Consider the following 24,835-nt stretch of genomic DNA (forward strand, 5'->3'; position numbering starts at 1 on the left):
TGTAGAGAAGTCACCCATTGGGAGTAAATTTGTACTACTTGACAAATTGTAACAATGCTTGCAGAAGGCATGGGTTAAATGTGGGTATCTAGAAAAGAGGGGTCAATGTCTATGGGTGAACAATGGTGTGGGATCTACACTATGAAGAAAAGACATAGAATCATAAATAGAGTCCAAGAGATGGCCTAGGTGCCCAAGGAAGTCAGGATAGCAGCAGATGGCCCAGATGTGGCCCAATTGCTGTGTTGAGTCCCGAGATGTCCAGACAATGTGTATGTGGTTCCAGTTGAGATCTTCACTTCCAATGTATGAGGAAATAGGGTGCCATTTGTGATGTTCGGTTGATAGAGCAGTTTGTTTTTCCTGGGGCGATAGACGGAAGGCAGCTGCGTCCTTGAACCCATTTGTCAACCAGGCCTCAGATAGCGAGCAGTCGTTTTCGAGTTTATGCCTCCTGCAAGTGGATGTTCTCAGGTGCTTATTAACGCTTTTTTTACAGTAATATGGAGCATTCTGGGCACCACTGTTTGCAAGCATTTCATTCACATACAAAACCAAGTTTACCATTTACCAAGTATTAATATCACTATGGTTTAACATTTTCATTATTAAAATAAGTTAAAAGGGGAATAACCCATTTGTAGTTTCAGTCATGGCCAAAAGTTTAGAGAATGACACAAATATTGGGTTTCACAAAAACACAGCCATGAATGAAGAATAGTACCAAAATATCCTCAAAGAGAAAATTCTGCAAACCATCCAAGAACAGTTTAGTGATAAAAAAAATGCCTTTCCCAGAATGATGGAGCACCTTGCCATAAGGACAAAGTGATAACTAAGTGGCTTGAGGCTCAAAACATCGAAATTTTGGGTCCATGGCCAGGAAACTTCCCAGACCATAATCCCATTGAGAACTTGCGGTCAATCCTCAAAAGGCGGATGGACAAACAAAAACCCACAAATTCTGACATACTCCAAGCATTGATTATACAAGAGTCATCGGTCAGTATGTGGCCCACAAGTTGGTTGACAGCATGCCAGGGCGAGTTGCAGAGGTCTTCAAAAAGAAGGGTCAACACTGCAAATATTGACTCTTTGCATAAACTTAATGTAATTGTCAGTAAAATCCTTTGACACTTATGAAATGCTTGTAATTTTATTTCAGTATACCATAGCAACATCTGACAAAAAGCAACAAACTTTGTGAAAAACAATACTTGTGTCATTCTCAAAATGTTTGGCCCTGACTGTACAATCAATTTTTGGGGTCTGTTTTTGAATGCATAGTAAAGAAATTGTCGGGCATCTGAGACAATTTCTTTGGGGCTAATCATTAGAGTATAAAAACTGTTTAAGTCATGAAGTATGATGGCACTGGCTTTTAGTGTAGTTTTATCTCCAATATTTTATGTTTTATTAATGTGGGCAGCTACAATTTTTTTTTTATGACATAAAATATACCCGCTGTGCAGTTTAATGCCTTTCCCTTGGGTGCCAAAATGACTTGTGCCCTCACTGGCACAGATGAAGACAGTAAAACACAAACAAACTTCCTTTAGACGCAAAGCAGTTGACGTATTTGTTTGCTAATAACAAATGTACATAAGAAGTATTTCTGACCAAGTCCGGACTTCTGCACTGTGAAAGAATATAATTAGTCGTTATGAAATTGTGTATTGCGTAATAGAAATAGTATAATAAGGAAATAAATCTAACACCTTGCTATAAAAACACAGCATTACAGTGGTAAGTCACAGCAGGCTTCAACTGAGAAAGAAGAGACAACTTCAGGTATACACTTCAGGTATATTTAATAATCTCGCTTATTTGACTTTTCTTAAGATGAATTAGAGCTACTTTTAAAGAAATCTAAAAAGGCACATTGTAATATGATTGTAACTGTCTTTAAAATAATAATTTCAGTAAACCAATTTTTTTTGGCACACACATATGCTTGCAATGAGTCTCTTATCAATATTTAACAAGAGAAGTTGGTTTTTTATATGGTGCACTAGCAGTCTCTAAGGTGTATATTTACTAAACTGCGAGTTTAATAAAGTGGAGCTGTTGCCTATAGCAACCAATCAGATTCTAGCTACCAGTTTGTAGAAAGTACTAAATAAATGACAGCTAGAATCTGTTTGGTTGCTATAGGCAACATCTCCACTTTTTCAAACCCGCAGTTTAGTAAATCTAGCCTTAAAAGTCAAATATCTAGGTCTTGAATGTGAAACCTAATAGTTATATTAAAAAGTAACTTTTATTAATAATTCCATAAAATTTAACGTTTTAAAAACAGTGAAATAATAAAGTGATGATGTGAATAAAGTGATATTAAAATCTGCTGAGTGTTCTTTGTAGTCTCTTTATTTTTTGTTCCAATAAATTATATTTTAATTGATGTTTTTGCTGTCTCACTTTATTGTGTATACTCAATGTTCTTACTCTTATTTCCCATAGTTCACAATATTATAATACTTTGATTTAGTTTTCGCTGTTTTGACACTGTTATGATACTTTTGATACAGTTCTCACTATTATGACACTGTGGGGTAAATATTATACAGAGATGGATACAATTTTTGTGAGACTAATTAACACTGTCGGGGTTTGGATTAATATAATATAACTGTATATCTGTCCTCCAGCACTAAGGATTCATCTTATTGTTGTAATTCCTAGTGAGCTATTTGAACCATCCAGTTGCCTAAATGTTTAATTATTCACTAAATTATTCCTTGACTATCGTGTGCATTTAATTTCCCACATTTGTCATCTGTTTTACAGTTTCCTGAAGTCGCCTTTGCTGCAGTATCAGATATTGTCAGAAAGTAGTAATAGTTTCATCACATAGCAATGGTTATACAATTACATTTGTTAGGCTCTCAATTATTTGATTGATAAAAGGAAATAGTTTTATACGCTGTGGCTTATATCCGTAGAGAGTTCAGAAACTAAATCTAATGGAGAATCTTATTTCCCTGTATATTCTATGTTGTTTCCATGTAGGTTCAAAAATATTCCTTGTAGTTATTGACTTACTTAATGGCTGTAATTTAGTGAGATCATCTTTCGTGTATAAATCAGAATTGATGACTATAATTAAATCAGGTAAAATTAGAGGCAAAAAAAAATCCCTCACCTCGCTCCAGTGTAATATATATCTAGTCCTGTGGCTAGTGTTCATTCGTACAGATTGTCCGACTCGACAATACGTCTTACAATGTGTCCGCTGTCAGTATATCATGACAGTTTGAACATGACTTTTTATATTTAATTTCTGCTGTTTATTTGCTGTCATAATATGTTGCTCTGGCATCATAATTGTAGTGATATAGGTCAGTCATTATCTTCCATAAGACTTTAATATCTCAGTTCTTTTATAGCAGTGATTTAGCAGTGAAATCACAAATACTCAGGCTGATATCCACTGTTTATATGGGCTTATGAAGCGATCATGATCATTTTGGGGCATTACCCTACTATTAACACATCCTAACACTAGAATGTTGGGATATCAGGATTATGATTTGTTCTTAATATATTCTATATGAGCGTTCCTATCGATGTAGTTGGGCAACCTAGTCTTAAACCTAAAATATGATCCTTGTTATCTAGATATAAATATATTGCAACATTTGGATAATATTTCTCCTGCCCGTATATTTTAATAACTTGAAGGCATAACCTTGTTAATTAAATGCTGCCACACATAAAAATCAATCACCGTCTCCATTAGTGATTAAAATCGCATCTCTTACACAGTATCAGATCATTCGTATTTACAATAATTTGGCAATGGGATCATAGATGTTCAAATTGATTTCCACTGTCTGTCTGTCTTCATAATGTAATCATAGTCATCCAGACATCTCCATGTTATTTACACATTCACTAGGATGCTTCAGCAGTAAGATTACAATCCAGTATTGGTGTAATTGAGCTATATAACTCTGGTCATGATCTTATACAAAATATAGATATATATCAATGTGTCTCTTATCTCCAAATATGCAATTCATTTTCTTTTCTCTAGTTTCATTTAATCCCCTCCATGTACTGACAATATGTCATAGAAGTAGATTAGTTTATACTCACATGAGAGAACAGAAAAAGGGGATACAGGGAAGGGGAAGAGGATTTAATTTTTTATTCTATTAGATTTCATGACTGTAGTTTAGTGTATTTTCCTGTTAATCATCTAAATGGAGAATATTCTATATTTATCATTCTTTTTAACCTTATCACCTTTATAACTGTACAACCTTCCATATATGTAACATTTGTTTAGGTTAAATGAAATAGCTGCTATACAGTTTTTTTGAGCGGTGCCCCCAGTGGTCAGATATTCATATAAAATAGTAAAGCCCCTGCGTGCATGTACTATGCCATAACTGGGAGCAAAGTAATTCACAGCTATGCATGAAGGTGTCATAGATTAACACTGCAAGAAGAGATCCACATGGCACACACCCTGATAGGCAGCTGGTCTCACTTTTGTCTATTGATCAGAATTGCTGACCTGAGGATGCAATGAAAATAAACTCCCAATATCTGTTTCATTGTGATCCTTTTTGTTATCTCAGCATCTCAGTAGAGTGTTTCATAAAGTCAAGTTAGTCATGTGAGTGAGTCCTATCTAACAATACATGCCATTTATAGTACCTGTTTCTTACATATATACATTCTTGTTTTTCTTTCTAGGTCATCGTTTGGTTTTTGTAGATACCACACAGAAATGGCTTCCTTGAGTAATTGTTCATTCATGGAGCTATTACTGCTAGGTGAGTATCACCTCTGTTTTGTGGTCTAGAGAATGGTGCTATTTCAAGATACACTGACTGGGGGCCAAAGTGAGTTCCCTTACTACTAAAATATGGCTCTGCTTTGTTTAAGTAGAAAATGCTTCTTTGATCTCCAGATTGTTTGCTCTTAAAATAGAAACCCATCAACTGTTCACAATGCATCAAATACCGGGAGATAAAGTTATTAACTCCATAAATGTCTGTAATTTATTTATATATAATAGTTTGCAGACTTTTTAGATGTTAGTTAGCTCCATCCGTCTCGCTCCCAATCTATGCTCCTTCAAACAAGCACTTAAAACTCACCTGTTTCTTAAAGCCTACCAATCATCCACCTAACCCCTCACCTACTCTGCTCGCTCTTTCCTCTCTCCCCTGCCGCTCCCTCTCGTGTCTGTTTCGTCCACCCTCCCTTAGGATGTAAGCTCGTTTGAGCAGGGCACTTCTTCCCTCATGTCTCCACACCTGTTCTTCTGCTCCGTCCTTACTCCATTTGTCTGTCCCGGAGTTTCTGAAGCATTGGTACTTTGTGTTTACTGTTCTGTACTGTTTAACCCTGTATGGTTTACTGTTTGTACTATGTACGGCGCTGCGGACACCTTGTGGCGATTAACAAAAAAATGATAATAATAATAATAATAATAATAGTTACCGACTACTGATCTAGTCACATCCAAGGTTGTGGTTAGTTGTAGGTCCAGCTCCCGCTGGTCAGTCCCTTCCACAGTTCTGTGTTTACTCCAATCAGGAGAAGATATCTCTTGGTTTGTCTCCTTTACCACCCATGTATTTCCCGTGGATTTGCTCTTTGAAGGTGGAATGACAGATCATTTTTGCTGACTGCAGTGTAAGATGAGCATTTAAACAATATGACGGACACAATGATCTATGCTTCAGCACAAGGCAGGGTCTGGCTCATAGATAAAGTGGGAGGAGCTAGAACAATCAGTATCCAATAAGAGCATTAGAATGTTAACATCAAAGGATTTTAACCTAGCCAAATCTTTCATGTTCATGTTTGAGAAACATTGAAGAGGGAGCAGCTCAATCATCCTGTAGCCAATCAGAGCAATGCTAATAATAACACAGTGATTTGACGGTTCCTTCCAAACTGATGGGTGTGAAAGTTATATGTATATATTTACCATAACTCTCTTTCCTGTTTCATTTCCAGCCACTTCCCTGATCTATATACATGGATACTGTGAATGCTAATCCTGTTACCGAAGGTAAGTGATAAACTTAATTTAATTATTTTATTTAAAAATTACTTTGATGTCTGAAAAAAATAAAGGGTGTGGAACAAATGGATCTGGGCAAGAAATAAAGAATAGAAGCAATAGCATCAGATACATTATTTAATACTTTCTATTTGGTATGCACAGCTGCAACTCCTTGAATAGATTGCCATTATTGCACTCAACATACTATATTATTTGGGTATTTTCTGTTTAATATTTGTATGTACAAGGATATCACAGTATGCTAGACCCCATTACCTCCATATACAGATAAGCCTTGAATTCCTGTTGACTTGGTACACATATAGGAGCACATTAACTTATTGGAGTAATCTTCAAACATTATTACGCTATTGGCTTCATTCGTTCCTTTGCTCTTATTCACAAATCTTCTTTTCACCTAAAATGACTACATGCATTCCAATGATAGCAGCTGCCTATTATTTACAGGAAGTGGTTATATGTGCTAGTATGCTTCATGTTTTATACTTGTGTGTTTAGTAACAACCAAAAAAGATGGGTATAGTGCCAATATCATTTCACTGTTTTTGTTAGTTACTTATATGGGAAGTTGCCATATTGCAATTTTCTTATAGGTATGTTAAACACTCATCTGCAATACACCTTAACTTCTACTTCAAACAATATAAGAACCAATACAAAGACTTCAACACACTTAAGGTGAATGAGCGCAAACAATCATAGGCAGCCTTCTGCTCCAGGGCTCCTATCCACACATCAACCGAATATTGCCAATACGTGAAGCAAGATTGGAAAAAAAATGGCGCTAATGACTAAGCTAAATAATATATTTAAACCAATATATAATGTGCGATAATTATGTGAAATAAAAAAGTGTCTGGGAATGGTTATAAATCTCACAGTTCAATTAATAGAACATCCGTGGTACCAATGAAATGAATGAATATAAAGTTCTTTGAGCTCCTCTTTCCTACCAAATTGAATTTCCAGAAGTGTGATTTATTTTATGCCAAAGTCCATGAAATAAACGCGATTATAAACATAGTTTATTTCATGGATTTTTGCATTATTTAATTCACATTTCTATTTTCTTGTTTCTCAATAGCAATTTCTGGTAGTCAAAAGAGGTGTTTCAACCTGTAAAATGGGCCTGGTTACAATAGAAATGGGCGTGGTATTTATGAAATAGACCTGGAATGTTTAAAGGTTTGATGTTGCATTGTCATAGCTCTCAGCAGTCCCAATTTAGGTGGGACAGTCCCTATTTGAGGAATCTGTCCCGCCATCCCGTTATAGAGAAAGCCGTGGGAAAGTTGTGAAGCATTGTTGGGAAGTCCGATGAACAGTTGCGGTGTGTACAGTACAGAAGGCAATGAAAGTGTTTAAAGGAAAAGAGAGAACAGGGCAGCCTAGTGCTTCAAAACACTAGGAACACCCCCCCTCCCCCCTCCCCCCCGGTGTGATCACACCTCTGATCCCGACTTCGCCTTTCTAAATGATGTGATTTATGTGTTGTGTATTAAAGATATGATAAAAGGACATTATCTGAAAATTACAAAATATTATCTCAGTTTTGTGATTGATTTGACAGCGTGTGATCTGTGCAAATTAAGTTACCCCATTCTCTATATTAATTATTACCAGCTAACCAGGAATTTGTGATATAATAATATAAGTTAAAAAACACTCTCATTTAATATTCTTTTTTTTATGTATCATTTACAGAAAACTGTCCACCTGACATGGTTTACGGCTGTGAACCATCTTGCTTCAGCAATTGTGATAATTTAAACAGCACCTCTGAGATCTGCAATGACCTGTGCAGACAAGGATGTCACTGCAAAAGTGACCTAGTTCGTGCTTCTGAGAACTCAGACTTCTGTGTCCGTCCCTGTGCCTGCAAAGTTACTTGTCCTAAAAACATGCACTTTAACCCCTGTCTCACAAGGTCAGAACCGACATCTAGCGGAGACACAACGAAACAAGAATTCCCATGCAAACCACGCTGTGTGTGCAATAAAGGTTATGTTAGAAATGAGATGCCTGGTGATGTGTGCATTACACAAGGAGATTGCCCAACTCCAAAAGATGACAAAATATAAGAGCAATTACCATTAAAATGTTAAAATGGTAAATGTGAGGGTAACAGTAGAGTAGAGTTTTTTACTGTGTTCGCCAATGTTAAAAGCAGTGAAAAATGCAATTAAAGTGTTACCTTTCTTGTCTGTTAGAGTGATGTCCTTTATTGACTAAGTGGATAGGTAAATATTTAAAGACTATTAAGATTTTTTTTTGTCCGTCTTGGTATAATATAGATACGGAAATTTCACATATTTATACATACGTATAAACAGTACAGATCAAACAACTATTATCCTGACACATACAAGCAAAATGCAAACTATTGCCCAGATATGGATACACGGTGTTGGCACGTCAGTGTGAGATGTTAAGTACTCATTGAGTAGTAGAATGTGGCGTTATGGTGAGAATGAGGAGAGAACACCAATCATTCTATAAACTCTTACATCATTTACTGTAGTTGAGGTTCACTTGTCTGCGAAAAGGGTTAATCTCCGCATTGCCTCCAGCAAAACTGGATACAGACTCAAAACAATTATCTTTCTTTATGCAGGCTGGGCAATCCCATATAACACTTTTGTGCCACAGTTCTAGGTAATATATTTTGATATACATTTTTATCCCCATACAGTCATCTAGCAAATGTCCTCTTGGCGCTAGGCAAGAAACTCCCTTCACATCCATCTACACCTTCCCCTTCTTACAATTACACCCACCGCACTTAAACACCAACCATACTCCAGCAACCTGTGACTGTCCAGTGGCTTGGAGACTACAACTCCCAGAATGCCTTGTAAGATAGAGAATAACAGAGCAGTGGTTCTCACCATTCTCCTCACAGGAACCATGACTTCAATACCTCTGGCATTATTTTTTCTTTAGCTCTATGTGATTATTGCACATGTTTCCAGTCAATAGTAGGCGTGAAAGACTCCTACATCTAATAAATCGTATATGGACCCTGGACGTGTTTATTCTGATTGGAGCATTGTGCGAAGATGTCATTGTTCTCCCGAATCAAAAAACTTTGATAGGAAATTCAAGAGAAAGCTCAAACTTCAAACCAGTGCAATAGTTATCTCAGCTGGACCCCCAAGAAACTCATTGCACTTTGTAGCTGCTTTCACATCCTACATACACATGTGCTGCCGTGGGGCCCAGTCGTTTACTCTTGTTGCTGTTTTATTATTATTGTGTTCAGTGACAGTAAATTTGTGTTGGGCAATCCACTGGCAGAACGGTTGTCCTGGTTTTTTTTTTATATGAATGCAGTGGTTTTAACTGATGGCCTAACACCCACTGCGGCCGCAATGGAGTCCAGCTTTATTTTGTTAAGGGGAAAGTAGCAGAAGGAACGAGTTACATTGTAATTTTAGTCCCTCAAGTAAGAGCTGTCTTTGATCTCCAACATTTTTTTGCAAAATATCCTTGACTTTATAAACAATGAATTGGAAACTAATACATGTTGCTTTGGATGAAAACTAATAGGATTCTGATGGTGACCACTGCATGCCGTCATCATATACAGTCCTATGACCTGGGCACAGAAAAATGTTATCTTTAATATTTGTCCATACACCTGTGTTTCAGTTGACGGGTCACCTGTGTATGTCCACCTTGTACTTAGGAGCATCTGTTTCTAATATAATAACTGCTGCTTCAGTCTCAAAATTCAAAGGCTCATTTTAGGCATTTGAAGTTAATATACGTGTAATGACATACTCTAAAGCTCCATATGGCAAAGATTATTTTAAAAGTCTTTATTATTTATATAGTGCCACCAATTATGCAACACTGTACACATAATATTAGTCATTCACTTCAATCCCTGCCCTATTGCCACTTACAGTCAAATTTCCCTAGCGTACTCGTTCACTAAAGTCCATTTTAGTCAACAGCCAATTGACCTATCACACATACAAACCCCACACAGATAAGGTTGGGAATCTAACTCATGACCCCAGTTCTGTGAGCCAGCAATGCTGAGCACTGTGTCACAAATCTGTAATCTCACAGCTGGTTTATTTTAAAAACATTTATGGAATGCAAGAAATTAATCTTCTTCCTTTAGTTACATTACTACTTAGCCTTTCATCAACCGTCAACCCCTGAGAAAAAGGGGAAAAAACAACAAAGTCTACTGTGTGTATTAGAAATGTTGGTTCTGATAAGGATATGATTTTTGAATCTTTCAATCAAACAATCATATACAAAATATCTGTCAATTTCTCGTAAAAAAAATGTTTTTATTCTACAAAAACTATGAAAAATTTCTGTTGGTATTACTCAATTTCAATATGTTTTTAGTAGAATAAAGTGAATTATTATTTTATTCCCTGTTTTTCACTTTGACAATAAGGAAAGTCTAACACAGCCCTGAAATAAGGAGACACCGCTGTAAAGATTTACGACATATTTATTCAAAGCCAATCTATTACAGCTAATGTGAGCACATTTCACCATAAAATATAAAATGAAAAAATAGTTAAAATATTCACTATTTACTTACTACACCAAAAAATGTATTTATTTTTTGTCATATGATGCATTCAGTAGGAGCTCAAGTTGAACTGAGTGTATTTAATGATTATTATACATGGTTCACTATAGGTGAGCATTATCCTAATTAAATACATTTACATATTTTAAGAGAATGGAAAACACTATCAAATTTGTTTAATTGTTTTGGTCCCAAATTCTACAGGGGGGTTTCTGCTATATGGAATCACATCCACACGGATTACAGGATCTTTGGCATCTTGCAACCATCAGATTTTCACTTCCTAGAAGGTAGAAGGAGGTTTTGGATGCTGCCACAGACTCTAAGGGTTTGTCTTACTTACCTTATATATTTTAAAGATTATTAAATAGATATCTGGGCAATAAGTGCAAAAGGCAAACGATGGAGGACAGGTAGATTGCCCATAGTGATGATACTCAGACTCTCCAGATTAGGAGGATTGTGAGAAAAATTATAATTGCTCCTATTAAATCTTGGGAATAGAAAATAATTACAATCACCTGGTCCTGCAGCTATTACCTCTCTGTGCTGTGTTACTTTGCTAGGAGAAGTACCCATGTTCATTTTCCTGCCGGATCATCTCATTCTCACAACAACTTTTATCACTTGGACCAATTACATTTCTCAAACTCCTTGTCCTTACTTTATTTTCAATATTTCATAGTCATGACTTGCTAAGGTCAGCTGTCACCCATGGTCCAACTACTATACGGCCTGCAACAGGTTCACTTTCAAAAACCTGTACTCTTTGAATTTTCTTTAGATACACCCGATACTCTACAGTAAAAGGAATTATCCAAACACACCTTACAGCTATAACAGAACTTAGGGTTAATTGAGTAGTTTTATGACCTCTCAATGTTCCAAAACAATGCAGAAGCAACCAACCTGATTCCAGCTCAATATAAAAAGCCAAGAGACAGAGAAAAGTAAAGACACCTTGAAGACTCATCCAACAGGTACAGTAATAATTACAATACTCCTTTTTGCAATTTTAAAATAAAATGTGACAGTAAGGTTAAATATTATTTGGATTTTACAACTGTTTAGTGGACAATGTAATGCTTGTAATTTCTGCCAACTGTATATTTGTAAAAGTCAAAAAGTATTTAGAAGTTTAAAAATTGCATTGTGGACAATTTCACTTGCTTAACTCTTAGAGTTCCTGCTACATCTGTCTGTTGTATACAACTGGCAAATTAAATGCTTACCATAAGTAATGTGTTATTTTATTCTTCTTATAATACTGCTTTAATTTTATTTGCAGGTGTTAAGGACTTCTCTCTGTGTATATCCATACATTGACATGTTAATTTTTCTCACTAGGAGCCTGGTGCGACGTTGAACTTATACCAGTTTGCGTAGTATAAATGTGCACTGCGCTTGTTCACAAAGAGAATGGACTCATATGCACATAAACAATTTAATATTGTATTTTCTTTAAATTGATGTGTGATAAAATATATGTATTTGTATGTTCCTTCCTCTACTGCAGTAAATTATATTTGTTTTACACATTAATGTTTAATGTCCACCCAACATTATATACAAATGCACCTGCTGTAGTAACGGTGATAATATGTACAGCATAGCAGAAGGCTGCATAAAGCCTTGTTTCCTTGGATATGACTGAAAAGATTGTGGGCCTGATTCATTAAGAAACTTAAATTAACAAGTTTCTTATTTTAGTCTCCTGGACAAAACCATGTTACAATACAAGGGGTGAAAATTAGTTTTCTGCTTTGCACATAAGTTAAATACTGGCTGTTTTTTTCATGTAGCACACAAATATCATCTTTAAATTTCAGTGTACAAATAAGCTATCAAGTATTTGTGTGCTACATAAAAAAACAGTCAATATTTAACTTATGTGTAAAACAGAAAACTAATTTTCACCCCTTGCAGAATTGCTGACCTGAGGATGTAACCAAAAGGAACTCACGATATCTGTTTCATTGTGATCTGCTTTCTTCTCTCAGTATCTCAGTGTTGTATAAAGTCATGTTAGACATATAAGTGAGTTCTATCTAACAAGTCATGCTATTTATAATACCTGTTTCTTGCATACATACATTCTTATTTTCCTTTACTTGTGTGTTTAGGAACAACCAAAAAAAGTTGGGTTTAGCGCCAACATCAGTTCACTGTTTCTTTGTCAGAAATTGTCATATTGCAGTTTTCTTGTAGGTATATTAAACACTCATCTGCAATACACCTCAACTTCTACTTCCAACAATATAAGTACCAATACAAAGAATTGTTACAGAGAATGAAGAGCTGGTACTGTGCATGTGACCAGAATAGAGCAGATACTGAGAATTACATTCCACGTAATTAGAAATAGAAATAGCACTTTGACATGTTTCATACATACAGAATCTAATCCAGAGCAATACATCTTGGAAATGTCCCTGAAAGCCATTCAAACTTAACATCTATGATTTTCTGTTTTATTTTATTGAGATATCATGGTGCACAATTTTCTACTTTTTTGTCTGGCAATAGCAATTTCTGAAAGTTAAAAGAGGTGTTGCCAATAGGCCGGGAATCTTGACAGGTTTGATGTTGTGCTGTCATACTTCTCAACAGTCCGGATTTACGTTGGATAGTCAGTCCCGATTTAATGGCTCTGTCCCACAATCCCGTTCGGTACAGCTTTGTCCCGATCGATGGGAAAGTTGTGAAGTACTGTTGGGAAGTCCAGTGAACGACTGCTGCTGTGTGAACAGTACATACGGCAATTAAGGCGTTTAGAGGGGAAGAGAGAACTGGACCGCCTGGTGCTTCAAAAGCAAAAGCACTTGGCATGTCCTCTGGTTTGGCCACACCTCATAATGATGTGACCACGCTCCCTGTCCCGAGGCCGCCTACCCAAACGTTGGGAGGAATATGTTGTGTATTATAAAATGACCTTATAATAAAATTTCAAAATATTATGTCAGTTTTGTAATTGATTTGACACCATGATCTATACAAATAAAGTCATCCTCTATATTAATTCTTGCACTCAACCAGGAACTTGTGATATAAAAAGTTAGAAAATACTTGAATTCACTATTCTTTTTTTTTATGTATCTTTTACAGAAAAGTGTCCATTTGACATGGAATATAAATGTCAGCACATATGCTTTAGCAATTGAGATAATTTAAACAGCACCACTGAGCTATGCAGTCGTATGTGCAGAGATGGATGCGACTCCAAAAATGGATACTTGGTTTGTGCATCTGAGAAGTTAATCATCTGTGTCTCGCCGTTTGTTTGCAGTGTTTCTTGTCCTAAAAACATGCACTTTGAACCGTGTCTAAGCGAACCAGAACCGACTTGCGGCAGACTGACAACAGATGAAGAAACGTTGTGTGTGCAAATGGTTATGTTAGTAATGGGGACATGTTTGCTCGCTGGTGTATTAAACTGAGAGATTGCCCAACTTTAACAAATTAAAAACTATTACAGCAATTTACCTTTAAAATGTTATATGTCACAATAGAGTGTTGTATTGTGTTCACCAATGTTAAAAGTGAAAATTTAATTAAAGTCACATTTCTTGTCTATTAAACTGCTGTCCTTTATTGCCTAAATGGATAGGTAAAGGTTTAAAGATTATTGAGGTCTTTTTGTCCTACTTGGCATAATTTAGAAACTGAAATGTCACATTTTTATACACACATATATACAGTACAGATCAAGCAACTATTATCATGGCACATACAAGCACAATGCAAATTATTGTCCAGATATGGATACAAGGAGGTAAATGTATCAAGCTGAGAGTTTTCCGGCGTGTTTGAAAAACCAATCAGATTCTAGTTATCATTTATTTAGTACATTCTACAAAATGACAGCTAGAATCTGATCGGTTGCTATAGGCAACATCTCTACTTTTCAAACCCGCCGGAAAACTCTCAGCAGAATACATTTACCCCAAGGTGTTGGAACATCAGTGTGAGATATTAATTACTCATTGAGTAGAAGAGTGCTATGTTATGGTGAGAATGGGGAGAGGACACCATTCATTTTATAAACTTTTAAATCATTTACTTATGTTGAGGTGCACTTGTCTGCGAAAAGGGTTAATCTCCGCATTGCCTCCAGTAGGACTGGATAGAAACAAACAATTATCTTTCTTTATGCAGGCTGGACAATCTATATAACAATTTGTGCCACAGTGCAAGATAATATATTTTGTTATCCATTTTTATCCACACACAATGGTGTAGCAAATGTCCTCTGGGCGTTAAGTCAGAATCTCCCTTCTCATTCCAACAGCACCTACCCCTCTCGCAATTGCACCAGCCACACTTAAACACTAACCATACTCCAGCAAGCTGTGACCGGTGACTTTAAGAATACAAGTCCCAGAATGTCTTGTAAGATAGAGGCTAACAGAGCATGCTGGGACTTATTATTTTATAACATCAGGAGAGCCACGTTTTTTTCACCTTTTCCTCAAAGAAAGAATGCATTGGATACCTCAGGCTTTTATTTCTGTAATTTTATACAATTACTGCACATTTTGGCAGTCAATAATTATAGAAGGCTTGAAAGACTCCCACATCTAATAAACCGTATGCATTCCCTGAACGTCCTCATCCTGATTGGAGCACTGTGCTATGTTGTTGCAGCTCTCCCTAGTAAAAAAAAGAAACTTGGCTAGGAAATTCAAGAAAAAACTCAAAGTCCAAAAGAGCGTAATAGTTTTCTCAGCTGGACCCCCAAAAAGTCATTACTCTTTGTAGCTGTTTCCACTACTTACATACACATGGTAATTTATGCTGTGACCCCTGGTGTAGGAATGTGCTGCTGTGTTGCCAGTCATTTACTATTGTGGCTGTTTTTTATGACTATTGTGTTTATTGACCGTGAAATTTGTCTTGGTCAATCCGTTTTCACATCGGTTGTCTGGTTTCTCCTATATAAAGTCCAGTATTGGAGAATGTCTCTCATGCAGTGGTTTTAACTGATGGTCTAACACCCACTATGAAGTCTAACATTATTTTGATAAGGGAGAAGTAGGGGAAGGTGCGAGGTACATTGTATACTATACAATATTTTTATCTACAGACAAACACTTACAAAAATGAGTGTGTGATTTATTGGATTATAAAGCAAGGAAAGTCAATACATTTCTTCTTCTTAATGGTGCTTTAACTTGGACGGAGGTGTTAAGGAGATCTATACATGTATATCAATACATTAACATGTCATTCTTCTCATTGTTAGTCTGGTGCCAACTTGAACGTGTACTAGCTTGCGCTGTTTGAAATGCACAAATGTGCGCTGCGCATGCTCACTAAGAGAATGGACGAATCTACGGAATTAGTAGCGCTGTATAAATAGCTGCTGCCGATGATTATGATGACATGCACCTATGCAGTCTTGGCACTTGCATCTCCTTATGACAGAATAAGCGGACTGGATGAGGATAGATATGGTTTGACATGCCCCAAGTAAATTAAGGACATGGTCACACAAAGGCGGCTCATGCAAAACTGCAGAAATGCAAATGTACTCCTCTGCTAGAGGGCAGGTACAAACACATACTGATCACAATGACACAGTGTAAAGCTGGGTACACACTACAGAAATTTCAACCAACTTTTTATGCCGAGCGATTTTACATGCGATCGATGTTCCGATCGCTCGGTCCATGGACTGCATACACACTAGCCTTGTTTAGGACGATAAAGGGAAGAGGGGACGACTTTTTAGCGACTTTTTACAGCCATGTTGTCAGGGGGCAATGACTGTAATTTCGTACTCACTGTTGTGGATCGGTCGAAAGTTAATACACACTGCACAGCGGAAACGAGATTGGACCGAAAATATTAAATGGTACGACCAACCAAATGAGGCGACAATCGTCCATTTGGGCAGACTTTCGACCATCGTGTCACTGCACACACTGACCCGACTTTTGAACGAGCGGTCGTATGTTGGCTGATTTAGCCGATTATTGGATGAAAACTGTGTAGTGCGTACCCAGCTTAAGGCAGTCACATATGCTGGCGATGCCGGAATCATCTCAAAATCTACTCTACCTATTGGTGGAAATATGACATTTTTGCATACACTGTTTTGTAGAGTAATTTCTGACTATTCATCATGCCCTATATTCTGATTTTTATTTCAGTAAAGCATCATTTTTGTTCAATGATTATTGGAATTAACCTTATACAACAAAAAGACTTGAATACTTGCAAATATATAATACATCAAGTGTTACATTTCATGACTTATCAATTAATTTGACTTTTCACCAATTTTTATTTCAGCTGTAAAGAAAAAAATGGAATTAACAAAATGTGTTTTGTTGGGAATTCTAAATAAGTGATTATTCTTCTTGTTAGTAATGGTGGATGTACCGTAAATCTCGGCTGTTTTCATATGGTGTGTGCTCTTGCTTTGGTCATAAAATCACTTGATATTGTGTGTCTTCTAAATGAGGTACTATACTATACAATAATAAACCACTGACATAGTATAGAGAACTTAATAATACGTGACATAGGACAATATCATACACTCATATTTGTTACCTACTGTGAGTTCCAACAATGTCAGCTCACAAACAACTTAGTATTGATTTTTTTCATATTGATTTGTATATTTGTATGCTCCTTCCTCTACTGCAGCAAATGATATCTGCTTAATACATTAATGTTACCCAACATTTTATACCAGTCCAAATGCTCTAGCTGTAGTAACTGTGATAATATGAGCAGCACAGCAGAAGGCTGTATAATGCCTTATTTCCTTGGATATGACTGAAAAGATGGTGTGAGGATCTGCCGCAATACCAGCTACAGACAACAGGTGGCAGTACACCATCTACAATGCCAACTACACATCTTCTTTCACTTACTGCAATCAGGATTTTGCTAAAGGTAAAGTCAAGATTAAGAGACCACACCTGTATATAGATTTATATGGTCTTCATAACTGATTTAATAAGCCATTCGCAGTTTCACTGGTAGCTTCCCTCTCTCGGGTGGAAGGGGGTAGCCTTGGGGGGGCTATTAATTTAACTCTACAAAACCTAATATTCTGCTTCTATCTATCGCATTCTCTTGACTACTTATTACCTTTTTTACCCTCTTAAAAGGAGTTTATCCCCTTAAATCTCCCCATGTTATCACAGCCCTCAATGGTCTTTCTTGCCCTACTTAGACAACTCCTTCCCGTTGATTGCTTTCTCCTCTTTTATCATCTCACAATTACATTTCTCTAATGATTTCTATTATTCTTTTTCAGTATCTCCCAAGTTCTTTTTCTTCTTTTCTCCCTTTTCTCCTTCTACTTTTACTTAATTTATCCCTCTGTCTCTCCATGCATAGCCTCCTATTTTATGCTGTTAATTCCCCCAATCTCTTATATGTTAAGCTTTCACTTTTCTCTTACGTTTGTTTCCTCTTCTTTTCTCTCTGCTCATGTCAGAGATGGATACACCTGTCACTGCCAGAGGCTCGATTTAACATTTGCCTCAAGCCTTTTCCTTATTGGCCAGATAGGAGGGGGCAAGAGGGAGGCTTGTTCTTCACATGTGGGAGCCACATCTGCTTTTTATATAGAACCCAGATGTCGCTTATGCCTCCTGTTAGTGGTTGCTCTCAGGTACCTATTAACGCTTCTACTAACACTTCTGGGCACCAATTTTTACAAGCATTTCAATTACCGTATTTCCCTATGTATAAGGCGCTCTCATGTATAAGACGCACCTTAATTTTGGCCCCAAAATTTGAAATTAAAAATATTACGGTAGCTGTCAAAAAAGGCAGGGAGAGTGTAATGGCCGGCTGCTCTGATTGTGACCAGAGCAGCCGGGCAGCACACTCTCCCTGGAATCGTTCCCCACCTCCCCCCCTGCTGCCACTGTGCCTCTGTTCTCCTCCTCCTGGATCCCCGCTGCCACTCTCTGCTTGTCCCCCGCCTGCTGGATCCCCGCTGCCACTCTCTGCCTGTCCCCCGCCTGCTGGATCCCGCTGCCACTCTCTGCCTGTCCTCAGACTGCTGGATACCCCCCCCACTGCCACATTAAAACAATTTAATGGGGACTATCCTATTTCTAGGGCACTACTGTCAACATTTGGGGTCCTATCTTCTATGCATAGTAAACAAAGTTTCGAGCATCTGGGACGGAATTTCTTTGGAGTTAATCATTATATTATGCCAACTGTTTGAGTCGGGAACTATGATGGCCCTCGCTTTTTGAACAGCTTTATGACTAATGTTTTATGTTTTGTTAATGTTGGACTCTACAATTCTTTCTAATGACATCAAAACAGAGCTGTTGTGCAGTTTGATGTCTTTGTCATGGGTGTCAAAATCACTTGTGCCATCACTGGTACAGATTAAGACAATAAAACACAAACAAACTTTCTTTAGGTGTAAAGGAGTTTGAACTATTTTTGTGCTAGCAACAAATGTACCTAAGAAGTATTTTTGACATAAATATAGTTAACGATCTGTGGCCAAGGCGTCCTGTCTTGGTCACAGGTCGTTAACTATGTATGGATAGCCATGAATCTTTTTCGCGAGTGACATTAAATAGTGGTTAAGAAATTGTGTATTCCTTAACAATAGAAACTGTATAATAAAGAATTAATTTTAACACCTCACCATACAAACACAATATTACACTGGGCAATCACAGCAGACTTCAACTGAGAAAGAAGAGACACAACTTCAGGTATATTTAATAATCTTGCTTAGTTTTAGAGCTGCTTTTAAAGTAATCTAACAAGGCATATTGCAATATTTCCAGATATTTTACAGACGTATAGTAAATATTTCATTACCATGAACAATATGCTACTGTATCTTGGTGTATCTGTCATTAATATAATAATTTCAATAAAACAATGTCTTTTATCACCCAGGTATGCTTAGCTAAGTAATATGCAATAAATACATTGGAAAATATCAGGAACATTGATTTATGTATTTTCTTAGGCCTTACAATGAGTCTCAATTCTCCAACTGTGCAATTCATTCTCTTTGCACTGGTTTAATTTAATCCCCTCCATGTATTGACAATAGGTCATATAAGTAGATTAGTTTATACTCACATAAGGAAACAGATAAAGGGATAAAAGGAAGGGGAAGAGAAGGGAGAATTTAATTTTTTATTATATTAAATTTAATGACTTTAATTTTATATATTTTCCTCCCAAACGATTAATCATCTAAATGGAGAATATTCTATATTTTTCAGTATTTTAACCTTTTCACCTTTATAACAATACAACCTCAACACATATTACACTTTTTTTAGGCTAAATGAAATAGCTGCTATACACTCTTTTGGAGCAGTGACCCCAGTAGTCAGACCCTCATATGAAATACTAAAGTCGCTGCTTGCATGTGCTATGCCATAATTGGGAACAAAATAATTCTCAGCTATGCATGACATATAATCATTGTCATATAATATAATCATATAATTGAGTCCTATCTAACAAGTCATGTCATTTATAATACCTGTAATATAATATAATTCTTGTTACATGCATTATTGTTTCTTGCAGATACCACAAAAAATGGCTTCTGTAAACAATAGTTCATTCATACAGCTATTACTGCTAGGTGAGTATCTCCTCAGTTTTGTGATCTTGAGAATGGTGTTGTTTCACAATACACTAACTGAAAGACAAAATGAGTTTCCTTACTACTAATATATGGTTCTGCTTTGTTGGAGTAGAAGATGCTTCTATGACCTCAAGATTGTTTGCCCTCAAAAAGGACAACCACTAACTTTTACAATGCATCAAGTACTGTGAATTAAAGGGATCAAATCCGTAAATATCAGTAATTCATTTATGTATAATAGTTTGTAGACTTTTTAGATGTTAGTTACTGAGCACTGATCTAGTCACACCCAAGGTTGTGGTTAGTTGTAGGTCCAACTCCCGCTGATCAGTCCCTTCCACAGTTCTGTGTTTTGTCCAGCCAGGAGAAGATATCTCTTGGTTTGTCTCATATACCACCAATGTATATTCTGTAGGTTTGCTCTATAAAGGTGGAACATTAGAGAAATGCTTTTTTTAACGGCCCCGCATTACTATGGGAAAACTTGTGGAATGTGGCCCATATTTTATTCCATTCGGTTACATGACTTAAAAAATCACTGACTACAACAGAACAATTTGTGTGTGAGTTCAGTCAACCTTCCCTGTCAGTGTCAACGTGACATGTGCGCACTGCCTCCGCTCTCATCTCCCTCCAACGATGCTGTCTGTTGTAGAACGTCAGAATTGTGCACTTTTGTAATTCAAGCGAACTGCTTGGTAATCTGTGACTGTTTGTGCTCAAAACATTATCATTATTCATTTGGTAAGTTGGTGTCCAAGTACATTTATATGACAGTTTGGAGATTGTTTATCAAATGTATTATCTGTTTGCGCTAATGATGGTTATTTTTTCTTGTTTTTGCAGCCCACACAATTTAGATTAGGATTAAATTAGGTTATTTGGCACGATTGGGGTTTTCAGTTTGACATCTATAGCCAATCATCTAATCAGAGCATTAGATTGTTAACAGCTAAGGATCTCATCTCAGCCAACTCTTTCATGACAATGTGTGGGAAAGTTTGAAGTCGGAGTAGCTAATCCACCATGTAGCCATACCAAGCAGACGTTAATAATAAAACAGTGATTTGAGGTTCTTGACAAACTAATAGGCGCCGGAGATATATATATATATATATATATATATATATATATATATATATATATATATATATATACACACACAAGTTAACCTGTGCATGATACTCATATCTATCTATAGTTACCATAACTCTCTTTTCTTATTCAATTGCAGCTACTTCCCTAATATATATCATGCATACTGTGAGTGCTGGTCCTATCAGCACAAGTAAGTGATATAATTAATTTCATTATTTTATTTACATTTACCTTTAATATCTGAGAAAAATAAGATGTGAAATAAACAGATATAGTGGGAAGAACAAAAAAAAATGAAGCACTAATATTGGATAGATTACTGAATACATTCTATTTTGGCATGTGGACAGCTACAACTTCTTATATAGATTACCATTATTGCACTCAAAATACTATATTGTTTGGGAAGTTCCTGCTTAATTTTTTCAGGTACCAGGATATTACAATATACATGACCCCAGTAGCTTCATATACAGATAAGCCTTGAATTTCTATAGGTTTGGTACACATATAACAGCACTATGACTCATTAGAGTACTCTTCAAACATTATTACACTATATCATTTACAAGAAGTGCTTATATGTGCTAATATACTTCATGTTTTATACTTGACTGTTTAGGAACACCCAAAAACGTTAGGTATAGTGCCAACATCACTTCATTGCTTTTGCTAGTTACTTATATCAGAAATTGCCATTTTGCAATTTTCTGATAGGTATGTTAAACACTCATCTGCAATACACCTTAACTTCTACTTCAAACAATTAAGAACCAGGGCAAAGAATTTATACAGAAAAAGAAGAGCTGGCATTGTGCTTGTGACCAGAATAGAACAGGTTCTGAGAATGACACTCAGTATAATTAGAAATAGAAATAGCACTATGACATGTTTCATACATACAGAATCTAACCCAGAGAAAGATATAACACCTATGATTCTCTGTTTTATTTCATTGAGATATCACGGGGATTATTGATGATTGGAGACACTTTGGGAATTGTTTGGGATAATTAAATACTGAGAACAGGACATTATTATTATTATTATTATTATTATTACCACCATTTATTTATGTAGCGCCACTAATTCTGCAGCGCTGTATAGAGAACTCACTCACATCAGTCCCTGCCCCATTGGGGCTTACAGTCTAAATTCCCAAACAGACAGACTAGGGTCAATTTTGTTAGCAGCCAATAAACCAACCAGTATGTTTTTGGAGTGTGGGAGGAAACCGGAGCACCCGGAGGAAACCCACGCAAGCACGGGGAGAACATACAAACTCCTCACAGATAAGGCCATGGTCGGGAATTGAACTCATGATCCCAGTGCTGTGAGGCAGAAGTGCTAACCACTTAGCCATCTGCATAAACATTTTTATATCTTTGTAGACTTGTAGTGTGCTGTATAGTATATTGCATATCTGACAATATACTACACACTTTTCAACTTTCGTCTGGCAATAACAATTTCTGGAAGTCAAAAGAGGTGTTGCATGTCAGTAGTCGAGGCAGCTGCTGGGAAGGCCGCGGCTCTCTGTGCCCTGCTGGTGGCTTCCAGTTCCTTCATCCCAGTTCCTTCATCCCAGTTCCTTCATCCCAGTTCCTTCATCCCAGTTGCCTAGGCAACAACCGGGACGCATCAGGCTCCCAGCCGCCACGCCCGGCCATGTGTCCATCAGCCGGGCGCGTGTGCATGGCTGTTTTAGTTCAGCCAATTATGGCTGATTAGGGTAACGTAGCTGGGCACTCTGCTTTTTCATTAGCAGCAGTGCCAGTAATTTATTATACCAAACCTGGGAGCACTTGCAGGGCTCTGCCCTGATTGGTCCTTAGCACTATTTAGGGCAGGAGAGAATTGGACTACCTAGTGCTTCAAAAGCAGAAGACATGCCACCTGTGTGGTCACAATTCAAAATGATGTGGCTACGCTCACTGTACCAAGGCCGTCCTACCCAAATGTTGCGAGGTTTGTGCTGTGTATTAAAGAGTAGATAGAAGGACATTATAATAAAATTACAAAATATTATGTCAGTTTTGTGATTGATATGACAACATGCGATCGATGCAAATTAAGTTGCCTCATCCTCTATATTATGTCTTGCCACCTAACCAGGAAGTTGTGATATAAGTTGTAAAATACATTTAATTTACCATTCATTCTTTTATGTATCATTTACAGAAACCTGTCCACTTGGCATGGAATATACATGTCAGCGCATATGCTTTGGCAGTTGTGATAATTTAAACAGCACCTCTGAGGTTTGCATTCTTCCGTGCAGATTTGGATGTGACTGCAAAAATAAATACTACGTTCGTACTTCTGAGAAATCAAACGTCTGTGTCCTACCCTCTGCCTGCAAAGTTTCTTGTCCTAAAAACATGCACTTTGAGCCGTGTCTGAGAAAGCCAGAACCGACCTGTAGCGGAGAGACAACGAAAGAAGAATTCCCGTGCATGTCACGCTGTGTGTGTAATAAAGGTTATGTTAGTATTGGGAACATGTTTGAACGAAAGTGTATTAAACTGAGAGATTGCCTAACTTCAAAAACTTAAAAAATATAAAATGTTATATGTCATGGTAACAGCAGAGTCTTGTACTGTGTTAGCCAATGCTAAAAGCAGTGAAACTGTAATTAAAGTGTTACCTTTCTTGTCTATTCAAGTGATGTTCTTTATTGTTTAAATGGATAGGTAAAGATTTAAACATTATTGAGATCTTTTTGATCAACTTGGGATAATTTAACACTGAAAGTCACATTTTTATACACACGTATATATACAGTACAGATCAAATGCCTGGATACAGACTCAATTATTTTCCCATTCTGTATTATGTACTCTGCAGATCCCAGCCAATAGGAATTCCATGGGAGTGTTTCCAGAGATATTATATAACGTCCCCCACAGGGCCGCCATCATAAACTGTGGGGCCCAGTACAAATTAATCTGGCAGGGCCCCCCTGTCCATACATGGGCCCCCTCCCTCTTCGCCATACATACGCCCACTATCCCTCATCACAGTCAAAGTTCCCCTCCCCTAAAGAAAATGTCCCCCCCAATCACAGTTAATGTCCCCCTCCTCTCCCCCCAATCGCAGTTAATGTCCCCCTCCTCTCCCCCCAATCGCAATTAATGTCCCCACCCCCACAGTTAATGTAACCTCCCCCCCCACTACTCTCCTATCAAATGAACACCTAATAAACTTACCTTCTCCTCTGTTATGCTGCAACTCCTGGTCACTGATACAGTGGGAGCGCTGAGCGCAGTGTTGACATTACCGCACCGCGCTCCAAGCCAATCAGTGCCTCGGAAGCGGAGCATCAGCATCGCGGTAAGAAGGGGCAGAACGGTCAGTCAGACTTAGGAGCCCGGACAGTCCAGGGAGCCCGGACAGGTGGAGAGGTCTGTCCGGGCCCCCTAGTCTGTCCGGGCCCCTCACAACAGTACTGGCCGTACCCCCCTGATGGCGACCCTGGTCTCCCAGAGCATGCTGGGACCTCTGTCTCTGCTGAAAATCC

General features: G+C 37.3%; 1 protein-coding gene and 1 long non-coding RNA gene across 11 annotated transcripts in view; both read left to right on the top strand.

Annotated features, from left to right (window-relative positions):
* Positions 1-24,835, top strand: part of LOC142107202 (alpha-tectorin-like) — a 386,573-nt gene that overhangs the window by 336,124 nt on the left and 25,614 nt on the right. The window contains exons 1-4 of one of the 10 annotated variants that reach the window (XM_075190433.1): positions 1,725-1,804; positions 4,726-4,784; positions 5,980-6,034; positions 7,754-8,253. In XM_075190433.1, coding sequence (XP_075046534.1) covers positions 6,001-6,034; positions 7,754-8,130 — 411 coding nt within the window. In that variant the 5' untranslated portion in view covers positions 1,725-1,804; positions 4,726-4,784; positions 5,980-6,000 and the 3' untranslated portion in view covers positions 8,131-8,253. Of the gene's footprint in view, positions 1-1,304; positions 1,805-4,704; positions 4,785-5,979; positions 6,035-7,753; positions 8,254-24,835 lie in introns of those variants that run through there. The other 9 variants (XM_075190434.1, XM_075190432.1, XR_012679900.1 and 6 more) reach the window with 9 other exon arrangements.
* Positions 11,504-21,506, top strand: LOC142107779 (uncharacterized). The gene is made up of 3 exons (XR_012680014.1): positions 11,504-11,590; positions 20,157-20,214; positions 21,452-21,506. It is a non-coding gene; the product is annotated as an uncharacterized LOC142107779 (long non-coding RNA).

The sequence above is a fragment of the Mixophyes fleayi genome, chromosome 11 (assembly GCF_038048845.1).
Source record: "Mixophyes fleayi isolate aMixFle1 chromosome 11, aMixFle1.hap1, whole genome shotgun sequence".
Classification (NCBI taxonomy): domain Eukaryota; kingdom Metazoa; phylum Chordata; class Amphibia; order Anura; family Limnodynastidae; genus Mixophyes; species Mixophyes fleayi.